This window comes from Balaenoptera acutorostrata, chromosome 5, assembly GCF_949987535.1.
Source record: "Balaenoptera acutorostrata chromosome 5, mBalAcu1.1, whole genome shotgun sequence".
NCBI classification, from domain to species: domain Eukaryota; kingdom Metazoa; phylum Chordata; class Mammalia; order Artiodactyla; family Balaenopteridae; genus Balaenoptera; species Balaenoptera acutorostrata.
The window spans coordinates 94,557,692-94,581,423 of record NC_080068.1 but is presented as its reverse complement, the minus strand read 5'-3'; the positions used below and the strand labels follow the sequence as shown (position 1 = coordinate 94,581,423).

Below are 23,732 nucleotides of genomic sequence, written 5' to 3'. Positions count from 1 at the left end.
GCCAATGCAGGGGACACGGGTTCGAGCCCTGGTCTGGGAAGATCCCACATTGCCACGGAGCAGCTGGGCCCGTGAGCCACAGCTGCTGAGCCTGCGTGTCTGGAGCCTGTGCCCCGCAACGGGAGGGGCCGCGATAGTGAAAGGCCCGCGCCCCGCGATGAAGAGTGGCCCCCACTTGCCGCAACTAGAGAAAGCCCTCACACGAAAACTGAGACCCAACACAGTCATAAATAAATAAATAAAATAAATAAATAAAGTATTAAAAAAAAAGAAGACATTTCTGGAGCCTAAATTCCAATTCCAACACTAACTATCTTTGAAAACTTGGTCATGGTCCTTAGCCTCTGTATGCCTTGGTTTCTCCACCTGTAAACTGGGGGTAATAATAGTAGCAAACGAATGCAAAACAAACGAATGCTCTCTGGTTTCATGTATTTCTAGGTGAATACAATAACAAAAGGGAAATCAAGGTATAGTGATTATTTTATCTTCACTACTATTACCAATTAAGTAGTAAGTACTATCATAAATAGTTTGGCCCTACTCATTCAGTTTTTTTGTTCCCTACTGACCCCAGCTCCTTGAAAGTTTCTTGCTCAATTGTGTATTTCCGATCATATCATTCAAACAAACCCAGTTTCTGCTTAACTTTTTTCTTTGAGAACTTGGGATATAAATGGCTATCGCAGGATGTCTACTGAACCAAACTATGGTATCTATTCGAGATTTACAAACAAATACATTCTTTTGTATCATATTTTAAATACAAAATTATTTAAAGCCAGAGCAGGAAAAGTTTTATGGGCTAGCTGCCAAAACAGGAATTTAGACTTGCTATATAAAACCCAATATTAAGGCAGTTTTCAAGAAAAATAGGATTTTACCTATTGTTCAAAATAGTGTCAGGCAAGGAAAAAAAGATGCTGACTTCTAATTTTTTAAAGCTATTTCTTCTATCTTAGGCATGACTTATTTAAGAGTAGGTATGACTTCATTAACTTTGCCTTCATGTTTCATTAGCAACTCCAAAAATCCCATATACTAACTTTATTACAGTTTTGTCAACAATTTCAGATACATTTCACCTTGCTGCCTCTAGGTGGCATAGCTATATTTAAGAAAAGCAAAAGGATATTCTTTGAAAATAGAAAAATATCTTGGCGCTATTTCTTAGCTTTAAAGAATTGTGTATCACATTTTATTAAAAGATTAAAAGTATGAAAGATAAAAGAATAGCTTATTCCTTCAAGAAAAGGATTATACTAATTTAAATTGTTGAAAAGAACAGCTATGAAGTTCAAAAATAGATGTTTTAAACTGGTATTAAATTAAATAAAAATGAAAGTTTCACACGGTACAGTGTCATGTCTTTAACAATGAAGCTTATAAAATGCCTTTTGTGTGTGTCTGCATTTCGTGTCTCTTGCCCAACTTTTTCTAGTTAACGACTATAAAAACTTCAGATGATGCTGCATCTCTGTTACTTCTCCTTCAGTACTTCTCAGTTTCATGTTATTTTATAATCAAAACCTGAATGAGAAAACACTTTCAAACTGAAAGAGAAAATGCTTCATATTTTAATTACTGCTTCAAGCTTTCTTTGAAAGGTGACTACAAAACAATAGAATGTGAACTTACAGAAACCAGACTCAGACTTACAGAATCAAACATCTATTTGTGAAGTGAGTCCTAAACTATCAACACTAACTTTAAGCCCCAAAGGACAGATGACTGATATAAACACAGCTGAGTCTTTGCTAGTGTAGACCCTACCCACTGTCAGCTGGGCTGAATAACACACACATTAATCCTTCTGCCCTGCCAGATAATCGACTTACTCCTCTGCCTGTTTGGGACACTAGGTAATGTATCTTAAGTTGAGCGGCAAGGAGAAAACCAAAACACAGAATTGAGGAAAATCTACTCTAATTCAAGCTTGCTTCAAGACCATTTCCAGTGGTAGGCGCTCTTTTGTCTTTTTAAGAAAATAATACTTCACTTAAAGTAAAATATATCACGTTTCAAGATTATTTGGTGCTTTGATAAAACACTGTCTAGATGAGCTGGAGGTAGAAATCAGAATGCAGGCGTCCTCCCTCCCAGGCTAGCCTCAAGCCATTGCTGGGAAATGTCCTTCACAGTCATCAGTAATTCCTTCCACTATGCTTTGAATGCATGTATACATACTCCAGGATGTTAGTATCTTATAATAACCACAATATGAAATAAAAACTAGCATGGCTAATTTCATAATTATCAACTCAGGAATCAGATTCACTTAAATGACTCATTAATAAAAAGATCTGTTCCTATACATTAATAACTGGTTATTCTACCAAAGATTAGTAGACATGAAAAATGGTAAATAACACAAGACATTAACTTGATTAGCATTAAAATTGAAGATATTTGGGTCAATACTGTCACTTGCAGCAACTAAACTGAAATTATCACCATTACTCTAAATTCAAAAGGAGTCTAAAGATTATGATGTGTAGTGGGATAAGGCACTAGACGGCAAAGAAGGAAGATCTCTCACTGTTCATTGTGCATCTTTGGGCAAATGAGTCACGCTTTCTGGGTTGAGAGTTGGACTGCACACACCCAAGATGTTTCCAAATTTTAAGGTCAAGGTCTAGTTGAATGGATTTGCTTAAAAAGTTTACTGAAAATTCCTATGCCAAATTCAATCCCATACATTTCACTTCGTAGTAACTCAATTTCCCTTTAAACTCAGAATTATACCAAAAGTCGCCTCTTACTTAAAGAGACCAATTTATGTCAAAAGTTTTAAAAAAACAATCTTCATTTGAGCGTAACTACACGTAGGGAAAAATGAGAATACTTAGTGTTGATGCATAACGTTAACAACTGCCGTACCATTAAAACCGCATAGTTACTAAGGGAGTAGCACTGAATGGCAGTGATATTTTCATCTGAGCAGAGTATACGGCACCCATCTGACGTCCAGCCTCCTTGTCCGTTCAGCAAATCGAAATCCCACTGGGCGGCCACAGGATCTGCTCCGTGCGCAATTCGACGCAGGGTCACATTAACAGGGATGTGGTGGGTGTCAATGTTCACACCATCTGGAGGAAATGGGAAATAAAAATATTTCTTGAAACAAACTTCATAAACAATTAAATGTCAACTTATCCACGAATGGGAACTCTGCAAATACCTTTTCTTCACTAGTGACTCATTAAAATGAGAAGGAACAAAAATAAGCATCTTTAGGAACAGGGCATGATAAAGTCGTATTGTCCAGTGACTATAGGATGACATATGCCACAGACGAACCTATTTTGGTGAGAATCACTGGGGTAACCACTGTACGCCGTTTTCCATCATCAGCCAAATTTGTCGAATTCCCGGTGGCTGGAAAAAGCTTTCCATTGCGGAATGCGATGAGTTGAAGCTTATAGAGAGAGTCATCACTTGGTCTGACTTCTCTTTTTTGCTTTGGTGAGAAAAGGGAAGGAGGAAGCTGAATAGAAGCCTCTACAATAGTATTCTGAAAATATATTAAAAAAAAAAAACAAAAACAGAAACAAAGAAGAGTTGCCATATTAGTAGGTAAAAACCAGGAATATTTTAGATAGTTATGAATGTTGTCTAGTTATATGCTGAATATAGTTTTTAAATGTAGGTATGTGAAATTTAATAGTTAGAACAATTTATCCGTTAAGTGAAATGTCTAAACATCATATAATAGCATAGAACAAAAGAAGTAGAAAATGAAGAGAAAAGCAAACTATATTTCAAAGCGCTAAAGTAGTGAACAAGGGATTATTTCAAACTATAAAGTGAATTTTCCCGATAATGTACATTGCTGAAGTAGAAAGCATTAAACAGAACAGGGATCCCAGTGATCACTCTTTATGTGAATTTTACAATGACAAAATATGGTAAATGAGCACAAAGGGAGCATATCACAAGTGTGAGTATAATTAATTTGGGCTTATGAAACTTCAAGGTGATTTATGATGGATTCCAACTGTCAAACGACAGAAGAAAGAAATTATACACAAACATAATAGAAGTTTAGATTCAGCAAACTTATTTTAGCAGAAGACTGAGACTAAGAAACACATCACATTTAGGAAAACACAGTAACAAAGAGGAACAAGTGAAAATTCTGGCTGGGCACTGAGTGTTCTTCAGATTTCTTTATTAGGGATTTTAAAATTATAAATTATTCAGCATTTCATAAAAAATAAATCTGTACACCAGGGAGGCAAATAATGATCTAAAAACGTCCTTATTTTAAAGACATCACAAAGCCGCTCTCTTGGCACTCACTTCTCTCTCCAATCCAACATGCACGATGCCAACAGAATTTCCTCTTCAACAAATCTGTTGTTATTTCAGTTCAAATAACACCTTGGTTCCCAAATGTTTAGAAACTATGGCCAAAAAATCCTAAGTCTGCCATATAATTTGGCTAATTTCCTTGTCCCAAATTCATCCCCTAACACTCCCTACACCACAAGACTGGGCCACACTGAGTTTATCACTTTTTGAAATCTCCTTCTTTTTAAATGCCACTGTGCACGTGCCAGCATCTCCGGCTGAAATGCTCCATGATTCTTTTACTTGGTAAGCTCAAACTGGTCAGATTTGATTTTCAGTAAGTTAATTCTGCTGGCAATGCAAAGGATAGAGGATCGGGATGAGAAAGGCTGGCAGCCAAGAGAAGGGCGCTGCAAAGTTCTATCAATAGGGCTTTTGGTGGGGGGGGGATGATTAATTACACAACTCCTCCAGATACTGCTTTTACAGGTAGGTGCTCCCTCTTCTAGACTCACGCAGCATTCTGCACACAGCTCCATGATAAGTAATACTTAAAAGAAGCACTGTGTATCTCTCACTGTCTGCTCCTCTTAACTAGAGTAAGAGAATTTTTGAATGCAGATAATCTCATTTATTTTTGGATAGCCTATGTTAACAATAGTTCCTGGCACTAGTATTGGATAAGATAGCCCATCGTTTATGAAATTAATGAAAGTCTGTGTGGCATTTTTTAAACAGGTTCTACTGAAGCAAATGATCGACTTCAGAATTAGTTTTTAACTGCCGTGCTTAGAACAATGTTGTAACACAGCAAATAACCATAAATATCTGTTGGAAAAAAGTATTTCAGAAGTTTGAATATTGACAGTTGATCATTACTTCTAAATTGAGGATGCCAAGAAAATATTCAGTAGAACTATTTCACCTAAGAAAACATATAAAAAGGCTTCTACTATTCTCACAAATATAACTTGATAGGAAGACAAAGTTTATTATAAATTCATTTACTAATATAGTATATTTCTATCAAGTATATAAATTTCTCCTAAGTATATAAGGATGCATGCGAAAAAGGAAAAACATCAGTAGACTGATTTAATTAGAAGGTCAAAATCCTGAGGAACTGTTACATACCAGACATTTATTAAGCTTAAGTACTTTAAAATTCATAAAATAATTCTGTTGTGAACACAAAATAACTTGAAAACAAAGCATAGCTCTCTGGGAAAGTTTTATAATAAATCAAATTAATTTAAAAAAAGAAGGCATACTTTACTTTCTAAAAGAGCTGAAAAAGGAAATGACAACTATAATTTCTAGAATCATAAGCTTTTTTTCTACACAAATTTAAACTTGTAAAACCATCCCAACAACAACAAATGAAAAACCTCAGGTGTATGGACAGATCCCTGAGAGATGAGAGCTACAAATTCAAGGCTGTTAGACACTTATGACTTCTAAAACATCTTTCAAAGTCCAATAAAGAATATTACTAAATAATAATTATAGGTCCCCTGGGGTGGCCCGGGGTGCTGGAAAAGCAAACTTCATCTATATCAATAATATTTAATTTTTATAGTAAAAAAGTAACACTTGCATATTTAATCTCCTTAAAAGAAGTACTGATCATTTATTCCAGAAAGCTTGTAAATCTAATGAAAAAAATCACTAAGGAACACATTTGTTACATTTACTGTGACTATACTTTTTGCCAGTTAGCCTGAAAACAAGAACACAAAGGTAATAATTTCATTTAACCATATATTCATTTTTAAATATATGGATTACAGCAATGGAAATAGATATAAAACATATGAATTACAGCTAATAAATCAGAAAAATCTCTCCTAAAAACCTCTGGGGAACCCTCCTACACTGCTGGTGGGAATGTAAGTTGGTGCAGCCACTACGGAAAACAGTATGGAGGTTCCTTAAAAAACTAAACATAGAGCTGCCATATAATCCAGCAATCCCACTCCTGGGCATATATCTGACAAAACTATAATTCAAAAAGACAACCTGCACCCCTATGTTCATATTCATAGCAGCACTATTCACAATAGCCAAGATATGGAAACAACCTAAATGTCCTTCAACAGATGAATGAATAAAGATGTGGTACATACATACAATGGAATACTACTCAGTCATAAAAAAGAATGAAATAATGCCATTTGCAGCAATATGGATGGAACTAGAGATTATCACACTAAGTGAAGGAAGTCAGAAAGAGAAAGACAAATACCATATGATATCACTTATATGTGGAATCTAAAATATGACACAAATGAACTTATCTATGAAACAGAAACAGACACACAGACATAGAGAACATACTTGTGGTTGCCAAGGAGGAGGGGGAGTGGGGAGGGATGGACTGGGAGTTTGGGGTTAGCAGATGCAAACCATTATATATAGAATAGATAAACAACAAGGTCCTACTGTAAAGCACAAGGAACTACATTCAATAACCTGTAATAAACCATAATGGAAAAGAATATAAAAAAGAATGTATATACAGGTATAACTGAATCATTCTGCTGTACAGCAAAAATTAACACAACATTGTAAATCGACTATATTTCAATTAAAAAAAAAACAACTTTTGGAAAGACATGTATTTGGTGTCTTACATCTATTATTGAAGACCATATGCCACCCATGGGGAGAGGAACATGGGATCTGAAAGAAGAAATCAGAATTTGGATCCCAGCTTCACCATGCAGTAGCTGCTTAATACTGCACAATTTTGTCTACCCTTTGAGTTGCATCTGTCACGTGCAGCTAATGATCTTCCTCACAAATGATTATGAGGACCAAAGGGGATCATGACCATGACAAGCACAAAAGGCTATGGAACTGTGGGTGGTATTTTTATTACTATTTCAGGCATACCTCGTTTTATTGCACTTCACAGATAACTGCATTTTGGTGGGCAGAAGGTGGTTTTTTGGGTTTTTTTTGTTTTTTGTTTTTTTTTTTAACAAACTGAAGGTTTGTGGCAACCCTGTGTTGTCAGACAGTTAGCATTTTTTAGCAATAAAGTATTTTTTAATTTAAGGTTTGTACACTGTATTTTAGACATAATGCAACTGCACACTTAATAGACTACAGTATAGTATAAACATAACTTTTATATGCACTGGGAAACCACAAACTTGTGTGACTCGATTTATTACAATATTTGCTTTACTACAGTTATCTGGAACCGAACCAGCAATATCTCCGAGGTCTGCCTGTACTGCCACAGTGTGGCAGGTCGTTATCTGGAGGCTGGGGAGAGAGAAAAATGCCTTCAAGTAATTGACTTACCAACAGTCATCTAAAACCTCATATTGTTTTGACTTCTACAACTCAGCTTTAGTTTTAACTTCAATACTAAAAAATTGACAAACTATACACACATGAAATAATGTTATCATAGAGCTCTAATCATGAATTTATTTGCTGAATTCATGCATATTTCCTTATTTAGAATGACACTAAGAAGAAAATGATAAGTATCATAACGGATGTTAACTCAAATATTTTCACTAGATTTTAACAGCATTCCTTATGAAACAATCTGGACTTCTGACATTACATAATTAATAAATCAAAATTTTCTGAAATCCTAATTTTGTTTAAGTCTCTAGAATTCTAACAATAAAATTAGAATGGGTCAAAGAGCCAGCTGATTAAAAACAGTAATTTGTTCATGTCTCCTTGACTATCTACTCACTAGATTTTAAACAGATAGATGTTATGATACATCCTAATTATTTTCTTGTGTATAATTAGTTATTAACTGCATTCCACCTTTTGATTATCTCACCGCTGAAGATGAACAGGGATTATGTTTGCCTTTAGAATTTTTTTTAACTGACTTTCTTTGCGAATTAAGTTTGGCTGTTAATTTTTGTTCAACAACATTTATTGGATGTTTCATTCCTCTATGCATGGCACTGTGCAGAATCTAGAGATATACAATGAAATAAGCCATGGTCCTTGCCCTCAAGTATTAAAAATCTAGCAAGGGGGCCTTCCCCGGTGGTCCAGTGGTTAAGACGCCATGCTCCCACTGCAGGGGGCGCGGGTTCAATCCCTGTTCGGGGAGCTAGGATCCCGTATGCCGTGTGGCACGGCCAAAAAAATAAAAAATAAAAACCTTTAAAAAAAAAAATCTAGCAAGGAAAAGACAACAACAATAATAAAACAATAAGAGCTAACATTTATTAAGTGCTAACCCTGTGCGAGGCACTGTTGTAAATGTCTACATATTTGCCTCATTAAACTCTCTCAATAACCCTTTGAGTTTAGTACCACTTCATGATCCCTATGTAACAGAAAGGAACTGACATTCAGAGAGGTTAAGATACTTGCCCAAGTTTGCACAGCTTTTAAGTGGGGGAGCCGAACATGAACATATTTAGGTAACCATGTCCTCTGGCATCTCACTATAACTCAACTCACCAGCATACCAGCTTCTAATTATTCTGGACAATGAACAAAGCACTATAGGACTAACAGGCAATGATGAATTCTGTCTGAGGAAGAGAAGGAAGCTGCCAACCGAATGGAGTCTTAGAAGACAGGAGCAGGGATCTCCCCAAGCAGGGGGGACACTGAGGGCATGAAAAAGGGCACATATGAAGGCAGGAACTGTGACGATGTATACGACTGGGTTGGAAATGAAAAGGACTTCAGTTGGGCTAAAGCCCTAGATGGGATGAGAGAAATATGGGATGCATAAAGAAAACCTGATTTCTAAATTCCAGTCAAGAAAATTTTAAAGAACCAATTCTTTCTGGCTACATTAACAGCTGAATTCAAAACACCAACAGCTACTAAAAGCTCTTAGCAGTTAATCGAAAATAGGTAATATTTTTGGATGCTAACAAATCTGAATGATGGTAGCAACAGTGGAAGGAAGCATTTGGTTAAGAAAAAAATTAGATTAGGTGCTGTAAGGGTCAGATGACAGGTAATTCAATCTCCAACTGGCTGAATGACTGAGGCCAGGCGCTGGATTTCATCAATGAATCAAGCACTAGCTCTGACCTCGAGTAACCCTCAGTCCAACGCAGGAGCTGTAAGAAACCCATTTGGCTCCTGTGTGTAACACGCAATGACAGAGATGAGCAGGGTGTTATGGGCAAAGCGAGGAAGAGAAATGAAGATGAGGATGGAACAGGTGAGGACAGACCAAATGGTATTAGGTAAGGTTCTCGAAGGTGACATTTCTGCTGTGTGTTATCATAAAACCAAGGAGCTGGGGAGGGGAGAGGAGGAGCAGGGGTTCTAGTAGAAGAATGCGCATGAGCCTGGCCTAAGAATGGCCAGCAGTTGGAAGAGACAACAAGGGAAGTTTTCTGTTACTAGACAAGGGCAGATAAATGTCAAATGATGAAGTTAACTGACAGCCAGCCTCCAGAGGGACACCAAGCCTCCAAGGGACACCATTTATCGTGGGATCTGCAAGGTCCATTTCCATGTTGGGTAGATGCAGGGATAATGTTCACAATATTAACAATCTGAGCAGCTTCCTCAGAGGGGAAGTCTCGTACAGGACCTCTGCTCTGTAGATACCAGCCCTTCAACTGCTAAAGGGTGGACAGACTGGGTCGTGTTCCTGGAAGAAGGACCAGGACGCCAGCTGAGGAGACTCAGGGGACTGGGGCAGCAGCTATTCACTAAAGGGTAAGGAAGTACTTCAATATGTTACTAATTGGTATGGTTGGATTGGTACGTGTTGGCTGAAGACTGCCCTAGGCAGACCAATCTGTATGAAAAGGATGAATTTTTAAGAAAAGCCTGGAGGCACAGAGACTAAATAGGAGCTCTCACAATAGCATGGGCAATGCAGAACGGCAGTCCAATCTGGGCTGTGAAGGTAATAAAGACAGGACAATAGAGATTCAAGAAATATGTAGAAAGCAACTCAAGCTAGGCTCCTACTGCTAAGGACTGTCTTTTTATGGGTTTAACTTCTTACCCTAGCATGTTCTCCCATCCAAGGGTAATGCAATCACTTATGAGATGTTCAAGATGTCTAGTTAGTATATTCAAGGCATTAAAAAAAAAAAAACAGGCAAAAAGAGTAAAAACTGCCATAGCATAAAGTCTACAATGTAAAAGTTTCCTGTTAAAATGCTAAGGCACTTCGTACTCTACATTACATTAAAATTTTTAACTAATTTTGTGTCATGAAGGATATGTTCCTTTTTCACTAGGTTTAAGCATGTCCATCTATAAAGCATAATAGTGTGATGTGTCCCTGGTTTCTGGCCACCAAGATGATCTTAAAATGATAGAACAGGGCTTCCCTGGTGGCGCAGTGGTTGAGAGTCTGCCTGCCAGTGCAGGGGACATAGGTTCGAGCCCTGGTCTGGGAAGATCCCACGTGCCGCGGAGCGGCTAGGCCCGTGAGCCACAACTACTGAGCCTGTGCATCTGGAGCCTGTGCTCCGCAACGGGAGAGGCCGCGACAGTGAGGGGCCCGCGCACCGCGATGAAGAGTGGCCCCCACTCTCCGCAACTAGAGAAAGCCCTCTCACAGAAACAAAGACCCAACACAGCCAAAAATAAATAAATAAATTTATTTTAAAAATATGATAGAACAGTATGAAATTAACAAATTTGAGAGTATTCATTTAAAGCTTTCTACTTCAGCAGGTAGAAACTCTCCTTACCCAAAGGGATAGGTTGTAAAGTTGATGAAATGTTGGGTTTCATCATTTTTAATTTCTCTTAGACGATCATCTGAGATAGAAGGGTTCATCAATTTTAAGTATTCCTAAAAGACATACACCTCTCATGGGCTTGTGTGTGATGCTGTTTTGATGCCTTTTGTGGTATGTTTTTTACCAATAAAAAAACACTCTAAGGAAAGGAGCAGGCATTAAGGAGTAGCATCGCTAGGTGCATCAAATACTCTCATACAGCCAAGAGTAACGAATCTTGCCAATTTTCCTCTGAATATACGGTGTCAAGTAAATATATTATCATTAGACATTCTGACATAGTTGAGATTGTCTTGGGCAGTGGGGGAAGTTGGACTATTATTAAATTAGGCAAACTGGCTCTCCTTATGGAGGTCACCAGGGTAAAGTATGACAAAATATTTAATTCTTCATTCATTCATTCATTCAATATTTGAGCCTCCATAGTGTACCAGGACACCTAACACCTATTTCATTGATTATTATGCAGGCATTAAAATGACTGGAATACTGTTTGTGATATAATTCAGGAACAAACCAGAAACAAAGAAAGCACTGTGTAATTATAAACTACCAAAAACATAGTTACACATGGCCACACAAAGCTCAACAAAAAATCGTGATTCCATTAGGGTGTTGAAATTGTACTTTCACCGTTTGCTTCAATGCAGTTTAATGAAACACGCCTGAACCCCAAATTTTAAAAATCAATAAAAATGCTTTTAATTTTGCGTCCTGCAATAAAACACACAATTTGTGAACACACATCACATGCTTGCACTTCTGTGCCAAAAATCTTGATCTACAGCTTGCCTGATTAAATGCCTGGATTTTCCCATTAGGCCCAGGAGGCACAGAGTCAAGGGCACACAATACTTTTAGGAGGTCTACGAAAACGTTTTTCTTTAAAATCAGAAGCATAAAAATGAACTTTAAAGTCAAAGAAAATGTCTTAATATGTAATATTAATATATTCATCTTTTTACCACTGCAGTCGTAAAATATAATTTTGACATATTTGTGTGGAGAAAGGGGACCAGAGGGCAAAAATGTCTAGGCCCATGAAAATCATGATGTGTCCCTTCTTGGTCTAAATTTCTTTCAAAACAACAGCAAAGGCAATACCAATATCCCCTCCCTCCAAATAACTTTTAGTACGGTTATCTTTGCAAAGCAAAACATTCTGAGTACGGTCATTCTCCATATCCACAGAGGACTGACTCCAGGATCCCCTCGGATACCAAAACCTATGGACGCTCAAGTCTCTCACGTTAACATGGCATAACAGCTGCATATAACTAGGCATACGTTCCAGTATACTTACTTTAAATCATCTCTAGATTACTTATAATACCTAATGCAGATGCTATGCAAATAACTGAAAATACAATGTAAATCCTATGTAAATAGTTGCCAGCATGCAGCAAATTTAAGTTTTGCTGTTTGGAACTTTCTGGGATTTTTTTTTTTTGACTGAATATTTTCAATCTGCAGTTGGTTGAATCCGCAGATGCAGAACCTACATATACGGAGGGTCGACTGTATTCTAATCTAACTGTAAAGCCTTAAATGATTACAGAATATAACGTACCTTCAGAGCCAGACTTGAAAATGTATTTGAAACATTGCACTTAAAGCTCAGCTGTTTATCCAGGTTTCCATCCGGATCCCGCCTCCCATAGTCAGAAAAGCCTGTCCGGTCAGTAGCTGCCACTTTCTGGAACACGGTACATGTCATCCCAGTGAAGCCAGCAGCCTTGATGACATAAGCTTCCAGAGCAATATTGGGTGAATACTTCAAAAGTCAATCAAACAGGAGTTATAAAAGATTTATAATATGGGAAAACAAGCACTTTCAAAGAGTTTCAAACACAAAACACTATACATAAGCTAGAAGAGAAAGCTCACATTCTTACTAAACAAAGACACTGTAGATAACTGGCAGAACGAAAAAAGACGCTGGAGACAAAAGGATGTCCTAAAATAGAAAGATACCCATGAAGAGGAAAAGAGCAAGTCCCAAGGTATGGAAGATCAGATATAAATGAGAAGTCAATTTACAATCATTTGAAGAGTACGCTGCAGGAAACTATAAGCTGAAGATGGAAGTGTCTTACTAAAAAAAAAAAAAAAAAAAAAAAACCAAGCTAGAAAAATCAGTGGACCCTCTTAATGATCATAATACACTTTAAAAGTTGCTTCATTCAACACTTCATGCCATCTTCACTTTTTTCTTTCACGGGAACAACAACTCTTAGCATTAAGTTTCACCAATAAAATCTTTATACAGACTCGCTCCAAAGCTGTTTCTTCAGAAAAGGAAGGGAGGTGCTAGGCCAGACAGAAATGAACAGATTTTAAAGGCAAATTAGGCCAGAAAATCACCTGAAAAAGATGGCATGTGCCCCAACAATTTTAAGGAATGCAAGAGTGAGACTGAACTCGAGGGTCCACCAAAATGTACGGCCTGCCGATACAAAGAGCCACCAAGCCCATGTCCGGAGGACTGCTGCCACCACTCCCTCTGTGAGAACCACGACAGAGAGGGCATGAGAAGTGACAGGCTGACGGGTCTCTTTCACATCCAGCAAGATGACAGCATGTGCCGTAAATTTCAGGGACAAGATGACATCTCCTTCCTTCAAGGATGATTCATTCTATGCCTACTATAGAGGCAAGGCATCATTCTAAGTACCATATGTGGACGAAGTCCTCTTTAAAAAATTTTTTTTAAACATAGGACTTTCGTGCGAGGCATCTAAAATCTATTGGGAAGATTAAAATTTTTAAATGTAAGAAGGCAGAATTTTCCAAGTACCATATGCACAACAGAAAATAACTGGTGGCTTCCTAAATTTTTAAGACTAAGGAATCTTTGCATTAGCTTTTGTCCCACAGATGACATATTGCGAAAAAACTTACTAAATTCAATTATATTTAGCAAATGATATCCGAAATTTTTTTGTCAATCAAAGACATATATAATCATGATAAACATGTGAAACCTCAGTTGAAAGAAAGAAAACTGCCATTTTGAGGTGCCCTTGGAGCCATATCATAAGTAGATATACAGTTTCTCAGAAACTTTTTTATACTTTGAAATGGTGTGCAAATACCCACTACACTGCCCTCTATTATATCCTTGGGTTCTCGGAGGAACGAAGGAAGTTCTCTGTGCTGAGCAATAAGCAAGGCTGAAGCACAGGATTGAAAATGGATCTAAATGACCTGGAGGACCAAGTGTGGCCCTAAAACTGGCAAGCTCATTTCAAGTAAGATCATATGCCTGAGCGGGCAACTTCCCTGAACTATGTTGTCAAGACAGGAGTCATGCTAAGCCTCCATTCTGTTTATTATTCAGGAAAGTAATCCTAAACGTAACTGATCAAAAGGACCAATAAAACACAGTCTCATCAAAAAGGTTCCACTGATCAATGGAAAGACAGCAATCTTGAATTGTGTAAAATCATAGGAGGAGGTATAGAACATTCGATGGACCCATTCAAATAGTTAGAAAATGAAAATCATGGGCCAGATCAGAATATGACTGCTAAAAGAATAAAGCATTATTTACTATATTTACCACGTTTGTCATATTTACCACATTTTAGAACAAAAAAGGGAAGCAGTACACCAAGAAATTTAGGACAAATAAAACAATACTATTTAATGGAGTGATTATTACATATAAATAACTCATTATCCCAAGAGTGAAACTGACTGAAAAATGCCCATAGGTTCAGAAGGGTTGGGGGGGGGGAATCCTTGTTCCCTTTTGAAGTTGAAACCTGGGCAAGAAATCAAGCACTGTCTCAAAACATCCTTCAGGGACGGGAAGAGAATACCAGCTAGGATGGACAGTGGGTATGTGACAGGAGGGCAATTCCACAGTGCTGTTATTTGTGTTGCAGCAAGTTTCAGAGGATGAGATAGTGCTAACCGTTCAAACTACAAATTAAGATAGCACTTTCCAGTTACCAAGCACACAGACTATTCAGAGGCAAAACTCTCTCTTAAAATGTCTGAGAACAGGAAATTCTGTAATAATCATCAGTAACAAAATACTCACCCCACAATGGGGAACAGACTTATCTCTTTTGAGTTAGAGCTGCTTTAAATGAACCTTTTCCTTAGAATCCTAGGCTAACGTTGCACTTACTGTTGAATAAACATGAGCTCCAGTTGCTAGCCGGTACGTGGCGACGCGCTGTAGACACTGAACGATCCTACTGCAGGCTTTAGCTTCCCTCTGCGCCAGCCCCAGGACACGCTCGTCAGCCAACATGATGTTACTTGCAATGTCAACCATCACATCACCGAGCTAGCAGGCGTGCAGGAGAGAAAAGGAAGCTCTTTAAAGCCAACACAGGCGGCTTTACATCATCAAAATCCTAATGAGACACCAAGATGGGCCTTCAGTCTAAATTTTCATGTGAAAACCCAACAGGCATTTGACTTGCTTCTCATTAAAACATCCCCAGATAGGAAGAGCACAGTCAGTTATAACCATTTGGTAATATTTAGCTCAAAACAGTGCACGTAAGTAACCATCGAATCATTGGGGAAAAGACCGACATGCAGTACTCAAACTGATGAAGGATGGGGGCGAGGGGGAGAACGATGATTAAATTAATCAAGGGGAGGGAAAAGATGTCATGTGATTCTCAGAATAAAAAGATCTCGACTCTGTATGGAAAAATACTTATCTTCTTTTTGCGTGTTACTTAACATTATTATTAAGAAATATTTGCCACACATTGTCAATCGACTATACTCCAACTTTAAAAATATTTTTTTAATTAAAAAAAAGAAAGAAACTTACACTGGCTCCCTCTTTAGTATCCTGTCATGTTCAAAACTCTAGGTATGTCCAACTACTGCAAGTTCCCCATACGCGCTGGGCCATCGCACGTGTCTATACACATGTGGTTCCCTCTACCTCGAATGAGCTGCTTCTTGCTTTCCTCCCAACTCAAAGGATGGTTTAAGACCCAGTGCCACGAAATAAATGGATCCTAAGAAGTGTCCACTTTTCCACCACTTGTTTCGTTTCATTTACTGAGTTCTTTTCATTAGCTCAGTTCATAACTTACAGATGTAAACATCTGTCGGGCAATGCCAGTGGAATGTCAATTGGCCGTTGTTGATGGTGACTTGTGTGTCCCATATCAGAGAAGTGCACTGAACAGTCCAGGCTAAGGAGGCAGCCTGTTGTCGAGGGGGTTTGCTACTGAGCAAAATGTTCACAAGAGGGAGAGCCATGGCAGAAAGAACACAAGCATTCCAGAGGTAGCACTGGAGGATTTACAAACTGGCAGGTCCTCTAACCAAGAAAGAAGCATCAAAAGCCCCAAAGCCAAGCCAGAAAGCCAAGGCCGTTTCAGCAGATCTTTTGATCATCCCAGAAGATCCCAGCTGAGCTTTTCAACCCTGTTCTGCCTCCAATACTCTTCCCAGAGTGTGTAATTATGACAGCTGAGAGGGGTTTGGAAAAAGTTCAGTCCTTTCCACCCATGGTTCACTTCAGGAACAAGACAAGCCTGTGGAAATCCACCAGATCCCATCCCCGGAGGCTTGGAGTGAAGTAACTGCTGTAAGAACAGGGGAAAGAACAGAACCGCAGATCCTGACCGCGAGCAGGGCAGGCACCTCCCATACCTTCCTTTATTTGTGAAATAAGGATAATAACCATCCTGTCTTTCCTGCATGTTGTAAAGATTAAGTTCCACTAATAACTATGAGACTCCTGAAACCATGCCTGGCACATGGCAGGCACTCAAAACATAGCTCTTCTTGTTATTTTTATTGTTTTTCATTTTCATTTCAATCCCAAAGTAAGTCTCTTTGAGGATGACAGGCTCTAGAAGAAGTGTTAAGAGGGGTACATTTTTAAAGTCTATATGTTCATACATATAAAGAGGAACAATGCATCCAGCAACACTGCCACTTCCTCCTCTGAAAAGCCCCACCGCCTCATCCAATTAAAATATAGTTAACTGACTTCATACTGACCTTACCATCGTGTGTCACGATTCTGTCCTTATTTTAATTCCAATGTAAATATCTTGGGGGCAGGGACAGCACAACATCCTATTTATATCCATACCCTTATTCATTAGTGTAACTAACTCTTCGTATAAAAGCCAATAGCTGTACAATATCCATTCACTCCCCGACTAAATATTTATTGAGGACCAAGGTGAGCTAGACACTGTCCCAAGCAATGGAGATTCAGCAGTTAAAGAAACATAAAAGATCTGTTCTGGAGTTTATACCCAGTAAAGAAAATATATAACACGCAAGTAAATACATTTTTAAAAAGTGACTAGGTTGTGATACCTGCAATAAAGGAAATAAGCAGAGTAGTATATGATAGATAGTAATGGAATATAATTCAAAAACCCTATTCCAATAGACTCACATATTCTCAAGAGGCATTTCACCCAAACCCAAGACATTAACAAGATCAAACTCTGTAGAATCCTGAGTCTGTTCATTTGACACAATTTTTGAAAACATCAACACCCTGGAACATATTCTTAAAAACAACAGGTATGAGGGTAAATTTCATTTTAACAGAAGCCCTTATGTCTGGAGTTATGAAGACGGGTAGTGTGACTCCTGGATATGTCAATCAGCCATCTATGCAGCAACTGAAATAATAACTGCCACCTCTTAATGGGAATTCAGAGTAGCTGGACTAATTTGGTTATGTTTTTCTCTCTTATTCTTACCTTTTCTTATTTCAAATTTGTATGTGAAAATAAATGAAAAAGAGATGATGCGGTAAGATATACCTTACTGCAGCGGTCCCCAACCTTTTTGGCACCAGGGACCGGTTTCGTGGAAGACAATTGTTCCATGGACAAGGGTTGGGGGAGGGGATGGTTCAGGCGGTCATGCGAGTGATGGGGAGGGATGGGGAGGGATGCGGAGGGATGGGGAGCGATGGGGAGCGATGGGGAGGGACGGGGAGCGACGGGGAGCGACGGGGAGCGACGGGGAGCGACGGGGAGGGACGGGGAGGGACGAGGAGCGACGGGGAGGGACGGGGAGGGACGGGGAGCGACGGGGAGCGACGGGGAGCGACGGGGAGGGACGGGGAGGGACGGGGAGGGATGGGGAGCGGCAGATGAAGTTTCGCTCACCTCCTGCTGTGCGGCCCGGTTCCTAACAGGTCTCAGACCGGTACCGGTAGGCGGCCCGGGGGTTGGGGACCCCTGCTCTATAGCTATAAGAAAAGAAATGACCACTGGCTGCAAAAACTTAAAAGATAAAATACAGAAAAATACCTCAATTCTCCTCTGAGGCACTACTCAAATATTTCTGTAGTGTTTAAAAAATGAGCACAAGTACTAGTTTCCTAATTTCTTTAAAAGCTTTACATGTATGGGTTTCATGAAAATCCAACATGAGACCTGACTGATACATCATCTCTTCTGAAAAACTATTTTTTGATCAAAGAACTACAGCTATGGGTCACTAGATAATGCCGGTAAAGGAATTTAACATGTGTTAATAATTGTAAAGAAGAGAAATATCTTTAAGAAGGTACAGAGCTAATAAGAGTGCTTGCCTTAGCGGAGAACAAGCTATTTTTCTCATTATTTCATTACAAATGGCTAAGAACTAAGCAGAGGGATTTGTTGCCAATATATTCCCTAGGGCAGGTAATCACGAAATGCTTCATGCTTCTGTAGCTTGGTTACGCAAGTAGTTCTGAATCCTTCACAGTGGCAAAAAAGGGACACAGAAAGGATAACAGTGCATGAAAAATGACACTGGATTTAAAAAGTATTCCTGAAATCTGACACACAGATATAGTTTAATAAGTGCAACCAGCCTTAGGAAGCACTGTACTGCTCTTTGCCCGCATTCCCTGAAGGCCACGCCAGCCACAAAAGGGTCAGAAGGAATCAGGCACCTGCTCTTCCACCTGTCACACTGAACGGCGAGGATCAAATGAAAACACTCTGAACACACTTTATCCAAGATAAAAGGATAGAGAAATGAAAATGCTACATTAATAACAATGAAATCGTTAAATGTCATCTGCTGTAAGAGACAGAATATTTCATGTTCTTTTCTATATTCATGTTCAGAACCCTGGGCGAAATTAGTTCAAAAATCATCCGTAAATTTCATGAATTTCTGATGTTAGTTCATGAAACACACAAGATAATACATAGACTAAACTTGATGATATTTAATTTTAATGTAATAGAAGCAGAAAATAACACTGCAGCTAGAATATTTATGTGCCTTGGAGTTAAGTACTCCTGGGTTAAGATTTCAACTGTCCCGTACATGTTAAATGCCCATAGCAAATTATTTAGCCTCTCCAAGACTCAGTTTGCTCATCTGTAAAATGAGACCAAGAACCCTATGAGAAGTGCCCAGAATGTCTCATTTCATAGTAAATTAAGGGAAAAAAAACAAACAAAAAAACAGAAGGCAAATATCTTCATTAAGTAATTCATGCAGTTTGAGAAAAGTCAAGAGATCTAGGCCCCTCCCCACATTTATGTTTTCAAGCACGAATCAGCAGGGGGTACCCTCAGCAATTCTAAGAACCAGAGAAGCAAGAATTACAGACACATGTATCTGCAGGGCAGTACGCTGGGCAGTTGTTTGGGGACAGCCAAGACGGAGATGGGAAATGCAGAACTGACATGTAGTCCAAACCTGACTAAATAATAACAAGAGCAGTTGATATCATTATTTAAGTTCAAGTAGTCTTCATGGTTTTCTCCTAATTACAAACTATTATATCGAGATCATACCTATCTCAAGGTATGTTATGTTGCCCTGATTATTTTTAATGAAGGAATTGCTCTGTTGTGAAAGTCAAGTTTTAAGAGTGTATTTATGTCACTGTTAACTGGCTTCAGCATCCTAGGGGCCTGGGGACCCCACTGAACGCTTCTCAGCTTGTTTAGTTAAGTAGTCAATATTCAATGAGAGGTCTAATTGTGATGATCATCAGGACTATGGCAAAGGTGAAAGCTCTGATGTCACTGTGGTACAGAAGTAAAGAGGATGATGATGGGGAAATGGGTGGGAAGGGAAGAGGGGGGAAAAAGATTGAAAATAATGTCACGTGGAATAAATGTTGCACTTATTCTCCATTTCTTGACAGAAAGGATTTGAGGCAGCCTAACACAATTAAAAAGATGATTTATCTTTTAATTTAAAAAGAATTAAGAGTGAGAAATACAGACTTAAGAGAGACACAGTTAAGTCAAAAATACACGTCAATGCAAATACCGTATCATATCATTTATATGTGGAAACTAAAATTGACACAAATGAACTGTGTATGAAGCAGAAACAGACTCACAGACATGGAGAACAGATTTATGGTTGCCAAGGGAGAGGGAGGGATGGACTGGGACTTTGGGGTTGGCAGATGCAAACTACTACATATAGAAAGGATGGACAACAGGTCCTACTATACAGCACAGGGAACTATATTCAGCATTCTGTGATAAACCATAATGGAAAAGAATATAAAAAAAGAATGTCTCTCTCTCTCTCTATATGTGTGTGTGTGTGTGTGTGTGTGTGTGTGTGTGTATAACTGAATCACAAATTAATGCAACACTGTAAATCAACTATACTTCAATAAAAAAATAAAAAATTACATGTCAATGGCAGAGCTGCTGGGACTGGGGAAAACTTGATGCTTACTATGTTTCTAGTCAAGGCAATAAAGACAATTTTACAATTAACAGAAAGAAGAACATTTCCTCCAGGTAGACAAACTTGCTTTTATAAAAAAAAAATTCTTAGTAAGACGAGAATAAAGACACAGACCTACTAGAGAATGGACTTGAGGACATGGGGAGGGGGGAAGGGTAAGCTGGGACAAAGTGAGAGAGTAGCATGGACATATATACACTACCAAATGTAAAATAGATAGCTAGTGGGAAGCAGCCGCATAGCACAGGGAGATCAGCTTGGTGCTGTGTGTCCACCTAGAGGGGTGGGATAGGGAGAGTGGGAGGGAGGGAGATGTAAGAGGGAAGAGATATGGGAACATATGTATATGTATAACTGATTCACTTTGTTATAAAGCAGAAACTAACACACCATTGTAAAGCAATTATACTCCAATAAAAATGTTAAAAAAAAAGGAGAACCATCAAAATATTACTGGTGAATATGAAAAAATAAATAAATTCTTAGAACACGTGAAGAACACTATTCAAGAGAGGCAGTGTAATGGGCAACACCCTCAGCCATACGTTAACAACAAATGGAAAAGCTGAACTTCTAAGATTCCTCCAGTTCTCCCAATGGACGCAGATTCTGGTTTTTTCTGATTACACAAACATTATGTGCATCTCCTTTTCTGGAAGTATGAAGGTCTAAGTACTCTGGACAATTCTCATAAAAGTGAAAAATGCTAAAGGAAAAAAGTTACCTTTTAAACGCACCACTGATCAGTGAGAAAATAAAGGCTCCACCAGAGACTAACAGCAAAACAACAGGAATCCAAGGAGCTCTGAGGGTGAACTCAGCTGATCACCGACTATGTTTTGACTTCCATGCAGGGCCTAGGCCCCGCCAACACAGGCCTAACAGGAGAAGACCACTGCGTAAAGCTGATAACCCAAAGGAGACACCTCCAGGGTCAGCGCAAACCGGCATTAAATTAGCCTCAAGAAAGGAAGGGAATGGCAAGGAAACTTGAAACTTCCCTGTCTTGACCCTGGCATGAGGTAGGAGGTGAAAAGATCTCTTCCCTGACACTTTGTCAACACAAATCAACCTTCACACAGGACTGAGAGCAGAGTTCACCTTTTTTCTGTGGTCTGTAAAACCTCAAGCCGAGAACTAATTTCAAAGTGACCCCCTTACCCCGATATTGCCCCTCGGCACTTAGCAGCAGCACATAAATATCACACTTAATAATGATACATTAGAGCATTCTCATTAGGACCACTCATCACCAACACGAATCAGCACGGTTCTGGAGGTCCTCGCCAATGTATATATAACCAGAAAAAAAGAAGGATGTATCTTATATAGGAACAGAGAAACCAGCTGTTCTTTACTGGTGACATAATTGTCTAGAAAATCCCCATAACCAACTACAAAATTGTACGAATGAATTCCCAGACACGAGGTCCACATTTTCTTTTAACAAACCATAATCAAGGAAAATTGAACATGGACTAGGTATTTTATGATATTAAGGACTTAGAATTCATTTGGGTGATATAATAACAGTATCATGGTTCTATTTTAAAATTCCTTATAATTAAAAAAAATTATGGATGAAATGTGATATCTAAAATTTGCTATTAAATGTTCCAGCAATGAAAAAGACAGAAAGATACAGAGAGTGAGACAGAGAGAGAGAAGGTGGGAGGGATAGAAGACAAAGGAGATGAGTGGATAGGAGAGATGAAACAAGATTGGTAAATACTGAAAATTGTTGAAGCTTTGTGAAAGGTATTTTTAAAAAGTATTAATAATAACATTCCTTCTCCTATGCTTTTGGCATGTATAACTAATTCACTTTGTTATAAAGCAGAAACTAACACACCATTGTAAAGCAATTATACTCCAATAAAGATGTTAAAAAAAAAAAGTTTCTGGAAAGTTTTTAAAAAGTTAAACCCAAAGAGAACTTTTTTTAAAAAAAGCAAGATAAGGATAGAAAATGAAGATTCTACAGTGGTTCTCAAAGCCTGTGCCAAAGACTTGTTGCCCAGTATCACCTGGAATTTGTAGAAATGCCAATTCTCAGACTCCCTCACAGACCTACTGAATCAGAACCTCAGGGCATGGGGCCCACCAGTCTGTGTTTAACAAACCTTCCAGGTGATCATGACACACACACACATTTGAGAAACCATGTGGTGGATGGATCAAAAGGCCAGAAGCTGGGTCTTTGAAAATCTTAACAATACAGAAAAGTCTGACAAGTAAGATGAAGGAATAAAACATTAAAAATACCGAAAATGAAAAAGAAACATAACCATCAATACAGAAGTGATTATGTCTTAAAATGAATAAATGAAAGAACTTTACATTTAAAAAAATCTGTACATAAAAATGTAGTAAATTAGCATTAAGGTGCATGCCTCACTCACATATTTAAAATGAGAGCACAGTAAGGAGACTATACCATGTAACCAACTCTAATCTTCATAGGCTTTCTCATCTTCTGAAATGGATATACATTTGTTTTCATAAGAGGAATCACTGTCGTAAATATGGAACAGACACTGCCTGACAGACAACCTTCAGCTCTTTTTAAAAGACCCCAGTAAACAAATCATTTAGATCTGGCAGTTTGATAGCTTCCAGCACCCAACTAAGACAACAGAGTACCACCCTGTGTTGGCTAGATTCAATCACAGGTTATTTTAGTTATAACAAAATCCACAGCAGAATAACTTTTTGGACATAACAGAAAAATCAATTTAATTGTTTGTCCAATTATGCTATATGCATTTAACGATACCTCAGCATAATTTTATGCAGTGGTAATTAACTTAAAATGAAGCCCTTAAGCCTCATGATTGCCTCTTAATATAGTAATAAACAGTGAAAGCAATGGCCTGCAGTCTAAGTTTCCAAAGAATCAGATGTCTGTCACTGCATCATAGGTAATATTACATTTATACCTCAATTGTTCAATCCTGAATAATTTTCCTGTTTCTTCTATTTATACTTAATAAGTTGCCATCATTTGTTTCCAAAGATGATTAAAATTTTACCTAT

The 23,732-nt window shown here is 38.3% G+C and overlaps 1 protein-coding gene across 7 annotated transcripts in view; it reads right to left on the bottom strand.

Moving 5' to 3' along the window:
• The window catches only part of ADGRA3 (adhesion G protein-coupled receptor A3), a 121,232-nt gene that overhangs the window by 23,777 nt on the left and 73,723 nt on the right, over window positions 1-23,732 (bottom strand). For 4 of the 7 annotated variants that reach the window (XR_009008342.1, XM_057546667.1, XM_007187628.2 and 1 more), the window contains 4 exons: window positions 15,154-15,315; window positions 12,586-12,789; window positions 3,301-3,514; window positions 2,881-3,089 (listed from right to left, as the gene is read on the bottom strand). Coding sequence is in view for 6 of the 7 variants with exons in the window: in XM_057546667.1 (XP_057402650.1) it covers window positions 2,881-3,089; window positions 3,301-3,514; window positions 12,586-12,789; window positions 15,154-15,315 (789 nt within the window). In the remaining variant the exon portion in view is untranslated. The remainder of the gene's footprint in view (window positions 1-2,880; window positions 3,090-3,300; window positions 3,515-12,585; window positions 12,790-15,153; window positions 15,316-23,732) is intronic. The other 3 variants (XM_057546665.1, XM_057546666.1, XM_057546668.1) reach the window with 3 other exon arrangements.